The sequence below is a fragment of the Salvelinus alpinus genome, chromosome 35 (genome assembly GCF_045679555.1).
Source record: "Salvelinus alpinus chromosome 35, SLU_Salpinus.1, whole genome shotgun sequence".
Classification (NCBI taxonomy): domain Eukaryota; kingdom Metazoa; phylum Chordata; class Actinopteri; order Salmoniformes; family Salmonidae; genus Salvelinus; species Salvelinus alpinus.
Window position 1 is genome coordinate 4,200,097 of NC_092120.1, and position 15,430 is coordinate 4,215,526.

At 42.8% G+C, this 15,430-nt stretch overlaps 1 protein-coding gene across 2 annotated transcripts in view; it reads left to right on the forward strand.

Moving 5' to 3' along the window:
• The window catches only part of LOC139564307 (zinc finger protein ZFPM2-like), a 140,203-nt gene that overhangs the window by 42,694 nt on the left and 82,079 nt on the right, over window positions 1-15,430 (forward strand). For both annotated transcript variants that reach the window (XM_071383721.1, XM_071383722.1), the window contains exon 2: window positions 8,697-8,798. In XM_071383721.1, coding sequence (XP_071239822.1) covers window positions 8,697-8,798 — 102 coding nt within the window. The remainder of the gene's footprint in view (window positions 1-8,696; window positions 8,799-15,430) is intronic.

Consider the following 15,430-nt stretch of genomic DNA (forward strand, 5'->3'; position numbering starts at 1 on the left):
GTCCCATCGTTGCAACTCCTGTACGGACTCAGGAGAGGCGAAGGTCGAGAGCCGTGCGTCACCCGAAACACGACCCAACCAAGCCGCACCGCTTCTTGACACAATGCCCGCTTAACCCGGAAAGCAGCCACACCAATGTGTCGGAGGAAACACCGTACACCTGGCGACCGTGTCAACGTGTACTGTTCCCGGCCCGTCACAGGAGTCTCTAGAGCGCGATGGGACAAGGACATCCCTGCCTGCCAAACCTTTCCCTAATCCGGATGACACTGGGCCAATTGTGCGCCGCCCCATGGGTCTCCCGGTCGCGGCCGGCTGCAGCAGAGCCTGGAGTTGAACCAGGATCTCTAGTGGCACAGCTAGCACTGAGATGCAGTGCCTTAGACCACTGCACCACTTGGGAGGCCCGCGTCGTCCAATGTTTTAACAAAGAATGAGTCTATTCTTTCCCAGAATCCCTGTCTCGTATACACATTCTTATTCAGAATGTCATGTGTGTAATCTGTGTTTCTGCAAACTGTGTAAGCGTTCCACTTTGTGGACACCTTCAACTACTTGGAGAGTGTCACTCTTCAGTTCTACCCATGCCTACTCATCTACCATGAAATGATAGAGAGGCTCTTGTCTGTCAGTGACACCACACGTCATAATGGCTCTGAAACGACATACATTGATGCGAAAGGAAGTAGCCAGCTAGAATAGAACAGGGAAGCTCTGTGAGAGGAGAGCATGTGAACCAACATGCTGATAGAGAGAGGGGTTCTACCCATGAGCACTCTGGACAAACCACACACACCCCCACCTTCCACACCCCTGCAGAAACAACCTTGGAGTTTAAAGAATCTCTCCTCAAACAACTTCCTGTGCATGGTCCACCTGCTAGTGAACTGAACCCAGAGGCAGGATTTATACTCTGTTGTCACTCCCAGAGCCATAATTGTGAGAAAGATGCCATTTTATTTACTGAGTGGCATCTCTTTTACTGAAATTGTGAAATTTCACCTTGTTCTTGTACCCCTTTTTATTGTTGTGGAAATATGAGTGGGAAGGGGATGGGGGATGTCTGTGAAGTTTAACACGGTGTTGGCACAAGCTGCTCTGTGTGTGTGTGTGTGTGTGTGTGTGTGTGTGTGTGTGTGTGTGTGTGTGTGTGTGTGTGTGTGTGTGTGTGTGTGTGTGTGTGTGTGTGTGTGTGTGTGTGTGTGTGTGTGTGTGTGTGTGTGTGTGTGTGTGTGTGTGTGTGTGTGTGTGTGTGTGTGAGAGAGAGAGAGAGAGATTCACCTATTTACTGATGATGAAAAGCCGCTTTAATGTACATGTATTTTTATTGATTACATGTGATTCTGATGATAGCAAAGTGCATACAGTGACCATATAACATGAATGTAATTGCATTTGGAAGAATGAGACGATTGCATTTTTGTTCCAATCACCGGTAATAGACCCAAATTATGGCATCACAATGCAGTCATACACAGTTTACTTTCTCACAGTTGAAGGGGACCTGAATATCTGTTAGGATACTCATTGTGGTAAATTCAAAATCACATTGACCCTCGATTTTACCTTTCAATGGCTAATCTGAATCATAGTCAGTCAAAGACATATAGCAACAAACAGAAAGTGGCAGAATTCATGTGCCACTCTTTGTGCCATTCAGAAATAATCAGGATCCACCAACAGAACAAATTTTTGGGGGCCACAGCTGCCCGGAATCTGGAATGGTAACTGTGGCATTTTAATGCACAGTTGATGCTGAGGAATATGGGAAATGCTAATTTGTGGCGCGATAAGATGAATCGAGACATCCCTTTAGCCCCATTTGACTCAGTGGAGGAAATGAATCATGAATGTTTGTTAAGTATGACAATCTAACGGGGCCAGATCTACATGCTCCCAGACTGGAGAGAGAGGGAGATAAAACCCGGCGCAGACGCCCAGGAAAACTGCCAGATTCTGTAATGATGGGAATTTATTGGCAGTTAAAGAGACAGTGGCAAGGCTTATTCACTAATAACCTCCCTCCATTGGAGGGACTGCATAGTGTTGGTGGGGTGTTTGGCCCGTATCTCTGGAAGATGTATGATGTATTCTCTGGGATGGTTCTTCTGAGAGCAGAGATAGAAGTCTTACAGCTATGCTTGACTTTGGTGGAGACAGTGTCTTTTTGGAATGGCTGATCACGACATGGTATTTACTGTATCAACAACCTTCTTTAAACATGAATGACCTTCTGTCTTTTGCCTTTGACTAGATTTAGCTAGTTTATCTTCATTAGAAAGCGATGTGATCTTGATAGCAGTTTGGTTGTCATGACAACCTTGAGACTAACGTAGATCTATGGTCAAACCCAACCCTAAATCCTAACCTTAATCTAACGCATCCTATGGTAGTTTAAACATACAGTAACCATTTGCTTTACTGACATCATTTCAACATCATCATTCTCTATGCTACAATAAGACCGTGTAGAGGGAGTAGCAACCTGTCTGTTGGCTGGCTGGTCAGATTAGACGGCTCTGAGCTCCTTAAAGTCGCACGCGAACCAGATTGACATTTTCAAGGGCTTCCTTGGCAAAGACAATGCTAAAAGGGAGAGAAAAAGCCAATATGACTTTGTTCCTACCTTGCTGGAGGAGTTGTTTGTGTAAATCGCCTATAAGCTTATTGACCTGGATGTGTGGCACCCGACTGTGTGTGACTGTGATTTGGCTGGAGAGGCTGTCCTTTGATGAAGTCGCGATAGGGAGGCCTGATTCTAACAGCTCACTGACACATGCCCGCCAAACCTGCCCTAACATACAATGTGCTCTGCACCCTACCCCATGCACCCCTACCCCAAGATCCCCTACCCCAAGCTCCCCTACCCCAAGCTCCCCTCCCCCTACCCCATGCTCCCCTACCCCAAGCTCCCCTACCCCATCCTACCCTACCCCATGCTACCCTACCCTACCCCATTCTACCCTACCCTACCCCATACTACCCTACCCTACCCTACCCCATTCTACCCTACCCCATGCTACCCTACCCCATCCCACCCTACCCTACCCCAACCCTACCCTACCCCATTCTACCCTACCCCACCCTACCCTACCCCATTCTACCCTACCATCCTACCCCATGCTCCCCTACCCCAATCAACCCCTACCCTGCCCAATCCTACCCTACCCCATGCTACCCTACCCCATTCTACCCTACTATACCCCATGCTACCCTACCCCATCCCACCCTACCCCATGCTACCCTGCCATACCCCATCCTACCCTACCCCACACTACCCCATGAAACCCTACCCTACCCCATTCTACCCTACCCCATCCTACCCCACCCATCCTACCCTACCCCATTCTACCCTACCCCATCCTACCCTACCCTACCCCATTCTACCACACCCTATCCCATCCTACCCTACCCCATCCTACTCTACCACACCCCATTCTACCCTACCCCATCTTCCCCTACCCTACCCCATGCTACCCTACCCTACCCCATGCTACCCTACCCCATTCTACCCTACCCCATACTACCCTACCCTACCCCATCCTACCCCACCCCATTCAACCCTACCCCATCCTACCCTACCCTACCCCATTCTACCCTACCCCATCCTACCTCATCCTACCCTACCGCACCCCATTCTACTCTACCCCATCTTCCCCTACCCTAACCCATGCTACCCTACCCTACCCCATACTACCCTACCCTACCCCATGCTACCCCACCCCATCCTATCCTACCCCATTTTACCCTACCCCATGCTACCCTACCCCATACTACCCTACCCCATACTACCCTACCCTACCACATGCTAACGTACCCTTACCCCATGCTTCCCCACCCTACCCCATGCAACCCAACCCTACCCCATCCTACCCTACCCTACCCCATGCTCTTCACTTCACCTTTATCCTTTGATTACACCGCAATAAATAAGTGATATCAAACACAGCCCCCTCTGAATGAAACAGAATGCTTTAATAGTCTATTTGTATGGCAAAACGGTTTTGAGATAGCTCATGCACATTGAAATCATGAAGAGGCTGTATGTATCCCTGTATCTTTATCATACTGTAGCCTACATACTGCTACAACATGTTCCTCCTCGCTGGTTTCCTGTGCGACATTCGCTAGAGAGGAAACTTCATCAAGCCCAGTGCTTGCCTGTGACATTGTTCATCTCTGTGAGGTTTCCTGAGCGATTGTGTTTAAAATGCATTGCAAACGGTGGTTAGATAGAAGGCAGCAGAGAATCTGTAATCACTGCTTAATTAAGGAATCATCTTGTAGCTTCATTTCCTGAGCTGTAATTAAACACTTCCAATACGTTTCGTTGCAGGGCTTAACATGTTCTCCTGAGATCAAGGTACTGCCTTTAATGTTATCTCACCCGGCTTCTTTAAACTCGCTCCACTGAAAGGAACTGTTGATATTCGCCCTTTGTTATCCTCGTCATAACGCCTAGTGATCCCCAGTATGCTAAAGAGCGTCTCCAGCTAACTGTACTCCAGGCCCCCAACAGTAAATAGCGAGGCGGATTCAGAGAATGGGCTCACTGATAATACCTACTGGCAAGGAAGGAAAGGGGGAGAATTTCGCCATCCCAAGCAGACACTTGCATAAGCTAAACTGGGTCACTGTGACCTCATGTTACTGTTAGTAGGACAGTGCTGCAGACTTCCTTCGCTTGACGTTTTTCTCTCTCTCTCACAGAGAGGCAGGAAGCTGCTATCCTTTTGGCAGTGTTTGCTGCCTTCTTTGAAGTGAGCCATGTGTGTAGAATGCCAAACAAGCGCAGTGAGTGTTGGTTGATCTGAAGATGAACCCAGAATGGACACAACGTTAAGGCCTTATTCTGGACTGTATAGACGTGTCCGATATGGCACTCTATTTACCATATAGTACACTACTTTTAGCCAGAGCCAGTAGTAGTTGTAATCCTAGTACCTTTACTTCTGAAGGGTCTGACTAAATCCATCCCTCTGCTCCCTTCTTCAATGAAGTCTAATAATAACCCATCAACGCCCTTGGACGTACTCTGTAGGTTTAACACATCAAAGCAACGGAAAAGACGATGTGACCAGATAGAACTAAGTATCCCCTCCACGAAGGACAAGCCTCCACCAGCAGTAGAGCTCAGAGACTGTAGTTAGGGCTGGAGACATTTTTACATTCTAATAATTTTGCAGACAGTCTTATCCAACAGTCTCCCCCCACTGTGCTAGTGTTTTTAGCCACATTGCATGTATTGGGTTTAGAGCAGGACAAGGGGTTTGTTATAGAACAACTTAATTGTCTGGGTCTATATAGTGGACTTGGACATGCAAAACAGAAGAGGTTTTCAAGGAAAATCTACGAACGTGGTAAGTAGCATTCCCATCACAGTGGTTGCTGTGGCTGTGTAGTGCTGTATGTTCAACAAGGCATTTAAGCACTTTACTTCCCAGGTTAGAGATAGATAGCAAAATATCCCTGCGTATGTCCTCTCCCTTTCTCCCCCCCCCCCTCCCTCTCCCTCTCTCCCCCTCTCTCTCTCTCTGTCAATTCAATTCAATTCAATTCAAGGGGCTTTATTGGCATGGGAAACATGTGTTAACATTGCCAAAGCAAGTGAGGTAGATAATATACAAAAGTGAAATAAACAATACAAATTAACAGTAAACATTACACATACAGAAGTTTCAAAACAAAAAAGACATTACAAATGTCATATTATATATATACAGTGTTGTAACAATGTACAAATGGTTAAAGCACACAAGTTAAAATAAATAAGCACAAATATGGGTTGTATTTACAATGGTGTTTGTTCTCTCTCTCTGTCTCTCTCCCCGTCTAGCTCTCTCTCTCTCTCTTTCTGAGCCTCAGCCCTGAGACTGTAAATCTGCTGTTCTGCATCCTAGAACACACATTCTCCCTCCTCCACAATAGATCAAACAGTAATAAATAGCCACCTTCCTCTCTCTCTCCCTCTCTTTTTCTTGCTCTCCCAAAGTTCTTGCTCCTCCTTCCTTCCTGCTACACATGGGCTTCCTCCTGTATGGTAACTCATGGGAACTCCGCTAGATAACAGTGTTACAGCTGCACAGCCTCTGGTCCCACAGTTACACACACTTGATACTTCTTGCAATTCAATGCACTGTACTGGACTATTACATAGTAACAATAAAACAATGTATTCAAAACTGCAGGGGTGACATTGCTTAATGTTAAGAAAATGGTATATATAGCTAACATAACCATTTATTTATTGTTTTGAGCCATAGACCTTTAACATTAGTTACAGTATCTTCAAACAAAAAAATCACACCCCTTGACTTTTTCCACATTTTGTTGTATTACAGCCTGGATGTAATATTTATTAAATTGAGAGTTTGTGTCACTGGCCTACACACAATACCCCAAATTAATAAAAAATTAAAGCTGAAATGTTGAATCAATAAGTATTCAACCCCTTTGTTATGGCAAGCCTAAATAAGTTAATGAGTAAAAATGTGCTTAACAAGTCACGTAATAAGTTGCATGGACTCACTCTGTGTGCAATAATAGTGTTTAACATGAGTTTTGAATGACTACCTCATCTCTGTACCCCACATATACAATTATCTGTAAGGTCCCTCAGTTGAGCAGTGAATTTCAACCACAGATTCAACCACAAAGACCAGAGAGGTTTTCCAATGCCTCGCAAAGAAGGGCACATATTGGTAGATAGGTAAAATAAAAAAAAGCATCCCTTTGAGCATGGTGAAGTTATTAATGACACTTTGGATGGTTTCTCAATACACCCAGTTACTACAAAGATAGTGACATCCTTCCTAACTCAGTTGCCGGAGAGGAAGGAAACCGCACAGGGATTTCACCATGAGGCCAATGGTGACATTAAAACAGATTAAAGGCTGTGATAGGGAGGATGGATCAACAACATTGTAGTTACTTCACAATGCCAACGTAAATAACAGCGTGAAAAGAAGGAAGCCTGTACAGAAAAAATAAATATTCCAAAACATGCATCCTAAAGTAAAACTGCAAAAAAATTGGCAAAGAAATGAACTTTATGTCCCGAATACAAAGTGGAATGTTTTGGAAAATCCAACACAACACATCACTGAGTACCACTCTTCATATTTTCAAGCATGGTGGTGGCTGCATCATGTTATGGGTATGCTTGTCATCGGTAGCACTGAGCAATTAATCGAAATGTTGGTTCATTTTTGGTTTTTAAACAACTAATTTATGGACATTGGTTCAATTATTTGAGTTCCATTTCATTCAGTTTTTTTCTGTGAGCTCAATGCACACATTGTGCTGCAGTTTCTCTAGAGATAAATCAGATCATGCCCGAACTGTGCGATGTAGTAGGGAGTTGTAGTTTCCAACAGGCCAATGTTCTACATAGTTTAGCACAGATAACTTGATAATTAACCACAATTACCATAATCCATTGCGCTCCTACGTGTCCGGTCTGTTTCTTCTACACCTGCTATATAAGAGACAGAAGAATGCTCGATCAGGTGGGATACATAGAGAGCAGTTGCTTTGCGAGGTATTTTTACCTGAAAATACATGATCTAAGTGATTGATAGTTGGTATTCAGCAGTCATAAAAGTATGCTTTATTTACTTTGAAGAACTACTAAAATAGTGATTTTGTCAGACAGCATAGGCAGCAGCTCTATAGAGATGATGACTTGGAATGAAATAATATAGTCATCAAATAAATCAAATGTAATATACACAACTCAAATATTTTATTCAAGTAAAGTAATTTTAATAACTGAAGCAGTAATGGGCAGTCACTATCATCATACGACTCGTATTAATAGTTTTATTCTGTGTTGTTACCGCATTCAACCTCCATAATGCATAGTGCATTTAATGTTAAACATTTTTATTGAAAACTTAATCGAAAATCGTGATTGTTTTTGAATAATCGAACCGAAACCGAATCGACCTCAAAAAGAACTAATCGTTCAGCACTAGTCATCTACAAAGGCCAGGGAGATTTTTAGGATAAAAATATATGGAATAAAGCTAAGCCCAGGCAAAATCCTAGAGGAAAACCTGGTTCAGTCTGCTTTCCAACAGACACTGGGAGAGAAATTCATCTTTCAGCAGGACAATCACCTAAAACACAAGACCAAATCTACACTGGAGTTGCTTACCAAGAAGACAGTGAATGGCTTGTAGTAGTTATGGTTTTGACTAAAACTGGCTTGAAAATCTTTGGCAACAATGGCTGTCTAGCAATGATGAACAAACAACTTGACAGAGCTTGAAGAAATGTTTAAAGAATAATGAGCAAATATCATACAATCCAGGTGTGCAAAGCTCTTAGAGACCTACCCAGAAAGACTCACAGCTGAAATGGCTGCCAAAGGGGATTCTAACATGTATTGACTTTGGGGTGTGAATACTTATGTAAAGTAGATATTGCTCTATTTCATTATTAATACATATAGGGTATTGTGTGTGGATGGGTGAGAGAAAAAATATATTTAATACATTTTGACTTCAGGCTGCAACACAACAAAATGTGGAATAAGTCCACGGGTATGAATACTTTCTGAAAGCACTGATAACAGTTGTTTCAACTGTATTATATGGGTGCTCCTCGATCAAACGTAGTCTGGCAACAATATGATTTAACTGTGAGTGATGTCACTCAACATGCCACTGTCCCATCTCCCCGTCTGTCTACAGGTGAAGAAGATGGCAGTGGAGAAGCAGGGGAGTCAGACATGGATGGGCAGAGTGAGAAGACCAGACACCCAGTTATAGGACCAGAGGATTGGGATGGACCAAGTAAGTTTACGTCATTTCTCTCTCTGGTGGTTGTCATCTGGTTGTCCGGCAGTTATCTGACATCCCTCAACCAGAAAGCCATATTTCAACCCGGAAGTGACTTTTCTAATGACATATTTTGCACGCTGGGAATGGAATGCACCTACCAGAGAGGGAAAGAGCACATGAGATATAAGCCGCAAAAGTCTCTAAAGTTGGGATAAAATGTGGTTCCTAACAACAATAGATGAAAAACTGGGAAAAGTGATGTGGTGAGCTAAATGAGCATATTATCACCATTGAATAGTAAGTTAACTTACCAGTGTTGAATGGGTGGATGAAATTGCTTTGCTCTTAATCTTATGTTATATGTGCTTGAACATAGAATGAAACCCCGAAAGAAAGCTTAGAATACAAAAATGTACTATATTTATTTTACATTTACATTTACATTTAAGTCATTTAGCAGACGCTCTTATCCAGAGCGACTTACAAATTTTCTCTTTGAACATCTCATTTTACCATGCAGATTCCCCTTGCTGTTCCTCACAGGGGTTTAGAAAAATGGTTGTATCTTGTTTTTTTGTTCGTCTTAAAAGTCACTTCATCAAAGTGATGGATAATACATCGAACAAGATAGCAACACAGCAATTACTGTTGAGGGCATTACATCCACATTGCTGAACACACAAAATATGATTCCCTTCTAATGCATATGACCTTAAGAATTTATTGCAGCAGGTACATACGTTTATAAAAGTGGGATTTGGACAAGTTGTGCTGGTGCTGAAGCCCCCTGCGGTGTGTATTTTATACTGACAGTGAATCAGTGTTATCGGCCCCTATCAGATAATGCATTTATCATTACATTTTACATTTGCATTTAAATCTGAGGAAGGAAATGAGCGTTGCTGGTTAAAGATTAGAGAGGCTGGGCCGACAGTAATAAAACATCACTGTGATCAGTCAGGAGACGGGGCTGAGGGGGTCAGCGCTCAACTATGGGGGCCACCATGACAAAAAGACAGCAGGGATCACATGACGAAGAGAAGGCCCTTTGGGCCGGGGGAAAACGCTGAGCTTAAAAATACTGCTGTCTTTGAAAGGGAGATAGGATGGGATGGGAGCTCTGACTGGCTGTAATTATACACCGATCTCTCTCTGTCTCTATTCTCTCTCGCTCTCTGGACATCTCTCTTTCTCTCTCTATCTCTTGCACTCTCTCTCTCTCTGTCCTTAGCCGTCAGAATATTGAGAATAACAGAACACTGACTGCTGGACTGACTGGGGGTTGGGGGTGTTCAATAGGGAGAAAACATTTGAAACTGAGTAAGGTCCTACCTAACTGAACTACCTGACTGAACTTGTCCAATACTAATAGAGATGTCAGTTTACCGTTGCCAAACATTTTGATACAGTGTGCCCTAATGAACATGATCCTGGATTGTCTGCCTCATACTTAGAGTTTCTTTCAAACTCTAACTCCAGAAACATGACGTCAGATGAGATAGCACTATTGTCTCACTGACCACTCCTACATACAGGCATGTATCGATCTACCTGGTGAAAACCCCAAGGACCCATACTCATATATATTAGTATATCATCATTACTACACAATCTACATAATGAATATCATTTTGTTAGGATAAGGTGCCCTCCCTCTCAGTTCCAGGTAGTCTCATTAGTATTTCTTAAGATCCTTTATGTTCTACTAGTCCATGAGAGAGCCATAGTTTCAGAGCCGGATGTGGCTGGCACTCCTTCTGTTGTCTTTGTGGGCAGTGGGCAAGAAATGAATCTTTGAGCATAATAATGCCATTCACTATCCCATCACGCCTGCCATGAAAGGTCATTTCCCTTTTTAATTTTTCCCATTGTGTTGAAAAAGTCAGATGGGCATGTTATAATTTGAATAAAGAGGGAAATCAGACAATCAGATACGAACATTTTGAAATTACATGGCTTCCTGTTCAAAGCGATTAAAAGCAAATGTATTTAGTTTGAGACTGTCTACGCTGTAATCTCTTTGTAAATGTTCAGATAGTGGTAGCATTCAAACTCTCTTTGTTATTTCTTGGCTTAAGTTTAAGCAGGTGCGATAAAGATCAGCATCGGATCATTTTTAATCACTCAATGTGTGTATCTGAATAGGATGTATAATGGCTGTTACGTCCTCACCTGTCTTTGGTGTTCCTATTCAACCACCCCTGGACATTTTCCTCTGTCGATAGAATGACAAAAGCAGCTAACTGAGTACATTCTCTAATTGATCTTTTCATCTTTATGTACCGTGTAAGGATGAACACATATCAAGTGTTGTAATATAGTCATTTAGAAGACTCTTTTATCCAAAGTTACTTACAGAACAGTTGACACGGACAGTGACACATGTTTATGTGGCCCATGTAGGAATCGAACCCACAACATTGGTGTTTCCAGCTCCATGCTAACCCACAGCCATTGGAACTACTAGTTTTCCAGTGTTCCTTCCTGTATAGTATGACAGTAGAACCATGTGACTCATTAATCTGATGGGTGTTCTGCCGTCTCTCATAGAACAGAGAACACACAGGGAGTTCTCAATATAACCATGTCCTCCCTGAAGCAATCAGCACAGAGATCTGCTGTTTCATGTTCATTTAGCGTCATGGATATTTGAAATCCATGTACTATAACGGGAGATAAACCTGACTGTGAAGTACTGCTATTCTTCACTCATTTCCATGGACTAGTTTGTCTCCGATACAGATCTGTCGCTGCTCCTCAAGGCTAAATGAGAGTGGTGGGTTTTAGCTAGCGTTAGCTTCTAATGAACTTCTGCACATTCTAATCTACTGGTCTGCTCTTATGAGCCACACCCCCGTGAAAAGACATGGAAACTCAGTTAGCTTCAGAGGAGGCTCTCTCTCGTTGCTTCTTGTGTGGTTTTGTCTCGATACTGTACAGAGTAAAACGTTCTCCCTACGTTTGTAGGATGCAGTTGTTAGCTTAGGCTTACATGGCTGATTAAACAGACACTGATGTATATCTGTAAACATAATGTAATCTTCCATCTCGGTGTTAGCATGATACCATGTCATTTTACTGTTCAAATAAACTAAACAACACGCTGCCTCTATTTGTACTAAGTAAGATACATCTGACAAACAGTCTTACTTGAAGATAATGCGTCCAAGATTGCACCAGCAGCTGGGTGAGACGGTTTGTGAAGGAAACAGGGGCAGGGAAGGAGAAGGGAGGAGAGCACTAAACACAAACAAGTGAGCAGAAGTGATGATCACCTTGCCCATCATTCTTTCTGCTTGACTGGTCCTGAACGGGCACAGCCCTGTCCACCTACCCTTCTCTCTGTGCCAGCTGGGCATGAGCCACGGTCGGACAGGTTGGGGTCAGCTGAAGGAGTGGCCCTTTCGAGACGATGTCTGACGGTCAGACAGGAACAGACCCCTCCCCTATCCACCCACCCCCTTCATCTTCCGCCGGCCTACACCCCCTTCATCAAGTCATCAAAAGCTCCACGACAAAACATGTCTGTCCTCAGATGAAGACTACAGTAATCTCACAGTTTTTACTCCGGCCCACCTTTGAGTGTGTGCCGATGGCGATGTTCCCGCCTACTGGTCCACATGAAAACAATAACATTTCAGGTTTTATGCACATATGTCACGCGAGGAGAATTTGTAGAGCAGATGGCCACGATACCGTGGCAGGTGCCTCGACAAATGTTTGCCATCGCTGTGCTGCTATTTATATCATTGTGAAACACAGAGTCACAAATATTTGAGGACGGAGGAACGGACAGGGGGAGCGCTGGCCCTCTTTGTTGAGAGTCAGAATGACCACCAAAATAAACAGATTAAGGTTTACAGATGTAGGATCTTAATTTGAGCCAGTTTGTTACAGCAGGAAAATATTCCTGCAGTAACATGAAATGTGAATTATTATGTGGATTATAATTAATGGACATTTTTGTATGGGTTGATACACTTTACTGTTAGGCCATATCAAGTCTGACATTTTAAAGTGGAAATTACAACCTTTAGAAGCCTCGAATATACTACAGGTTTGCATTTCCTGCTGTGCATCAAATTAAGATCCTACATCGGTATTCTCCAGACGATAATAACCTGAATGCGTCAGGACAAACTTTTTTGCCGACACAGTATAATACAGCAGATGCAGTTTAGTAGGTTTGTTGTCCAAATGGGATATTAAAAAAAGCTATGAATTCCCCCGTACACCTTTGTGGCTACATCATTATAGCACACTATGAGGTAACTGTGAGACGACCCCAGTCTGCAGGCTTGGGCAGCACACTTCCTATACAGACCCTTGTCATCACATCTCTAGAAGACTCCATCCCGAACACACACACACAGAGTTCTTCTGGCACCTGACAAGTTCTGCACGGCAACAGTGCATTTTAAATTCTGACTCTGAAGTCCATTAATTGAGGATGTGGTAAGGAAGGAGGGAGGAAGGGGTGCTGGAATGAGAGAAAGAGACAAACTCAGTGCACAGATGCAGATTAGGGCTGCAGAAGATGAGGGTGTAAAAGGGATTTAATGCTAGGATGGATTAGAGAAATCCTTGTAACAATGTTAAATAATTATAGTTCCAGTCGAGATCAAAGCACCATTGATTGAACCCCTCAAGCCTTCAGCACAGAGTCTTGGAAAGCAGAGGTAAACTAGTGCTCAGACCACTCAGACTGCTCCGGTTAAATTGGATTGGAAATATTAGGATGTAGATGAATCCTTCAAGGAGGAGTTTGCAGAAATGTAGCTCGCAAAACCCATTTGAATGGTTTGATGCAGATGTAGGATCTTAATTTGAGCCAGTTTGCTACAGCAGGACAATACTCCTGCAGCAACAGGAAATGTGAATTATCATGTGGATTATAATTCATGGACATTTTTGTAGGGGTTGATACGTTTTTCGTAAAGGAAAATCAAGTCTGAAATTTCAAAATGGAAATTACAAACTTCAGAAGCCTTTTTAAACCTCAAATACATTACAAGTTGTACATTTCCTGCAACAATTCTCCTGCAACAGGGTATTAAAATGAAGATCATACATCTGTAGAACTGCCTTTCTGGGCAGAATGATCATAAGACCAGGATGTAGCAACCACCTCATCTGTAGAACTGCCTGTCTGGGCAGAATGATCATAAGACCAGGATGTAGCAACCACCTCATCTGTAGAACTGCCTGTCTGGGCAGAATGATCATAAGACCAGGATGTAGCAACCACCTCATCTGTAGAACTGCCTGTCTGGGCAGAATGATCATAAGACCAGGATGTAGCAACCACCTCATCTGTAGAACTGCCTGTCTGGGCAGAATGATCATAAGACCAGGATGTAGCAACCACCTCATCTGTAGAACTGCCTGTCTGGGCAGAATGATCATATGACCAGGATGTAGATACATACAGTACCTAAAACATTTTAAGTTGGCTTACAGACGCAGTCTGGACTTTTATTTCAGCAAAGTAGAAAACTGAGGAGACTCGTTCAAGTTGTTTATACATTTTTTCCTCGAATCAACATATTTGGACGTGCGTCATAGCGATTCTCTCTCAAAGGGATGTTTTATTTTTCCCAGTGGTTTTATTCAAAGCTTTTTATCAACTATTGGAAAAATAATGATGATATTTCAGATGAAACTATGAACAACAGCTAGGAACTTTGGGAATGAAAACATGGAAACTAAACTGCATTCTCAGCACTCATTTTCTCATCAAGGTTTTTCTGAAATTGTGGGCCATCCCTGGCCCAGAGCAAGCCGTGAATGTGTGGTGAACGTCTAACCTGGTACTCCACACTGCAAAATAGAAACTTGCTATGCTTTCTCTACTTCACACTACATTCACTTCCTCACACAGACACATACATGTATAGACTACACACACACACACACACACACACACACACACACACACACACACACACACACACACACACACACACACACACACACACACACACACACACACACACACACACACACACACACACACACACACACACACACACACACACACACACACACACACACACACACACACACACACCATGAAAAGAATGTTTGATTGTGTTGATTAAATATTCAACAAGAGATTAGAGAAATCTCTTCACTCATATGCTGCAGTTCTTTCATGCAAATGTACTCACTGATCTGATATACTGTACTAAGAGGATTTATGGCAAAACTTCATGGTTGTTAGTTATATCATCTAAAATAGGACTAAATTAAATCGCTGTTATTATCATTCTAGGTATTCTGAGTAATAGTTTGCGTAGGTACAGTATGTTGGCTGCAACAATAGATATAGATTCTATTGATTGTCACATTTTTCAAGAGAATCACTGTATCATTGGAAAATCACATTTTCATTTGCAGTGTTTCTTTTTTCATGACAGAATTCAATGAGAATGAAAGCTGTTGGTAAATAGGAAGCTGAACACAGTAGCTGGCAGTGATTCTGCCCTGAGGGACTTAGTTCTCAATGCTGCCTTCTTTCTTTAACACTCTGTTTGTTCTGCAATGATTACACCCTCTGAGTCTTCTACTTATTTGGAGAAGTATCACTTAATCGGGTGAATATGTGATTTGTGTACTTAAAATGTGCATGGAGATGTTTCGTG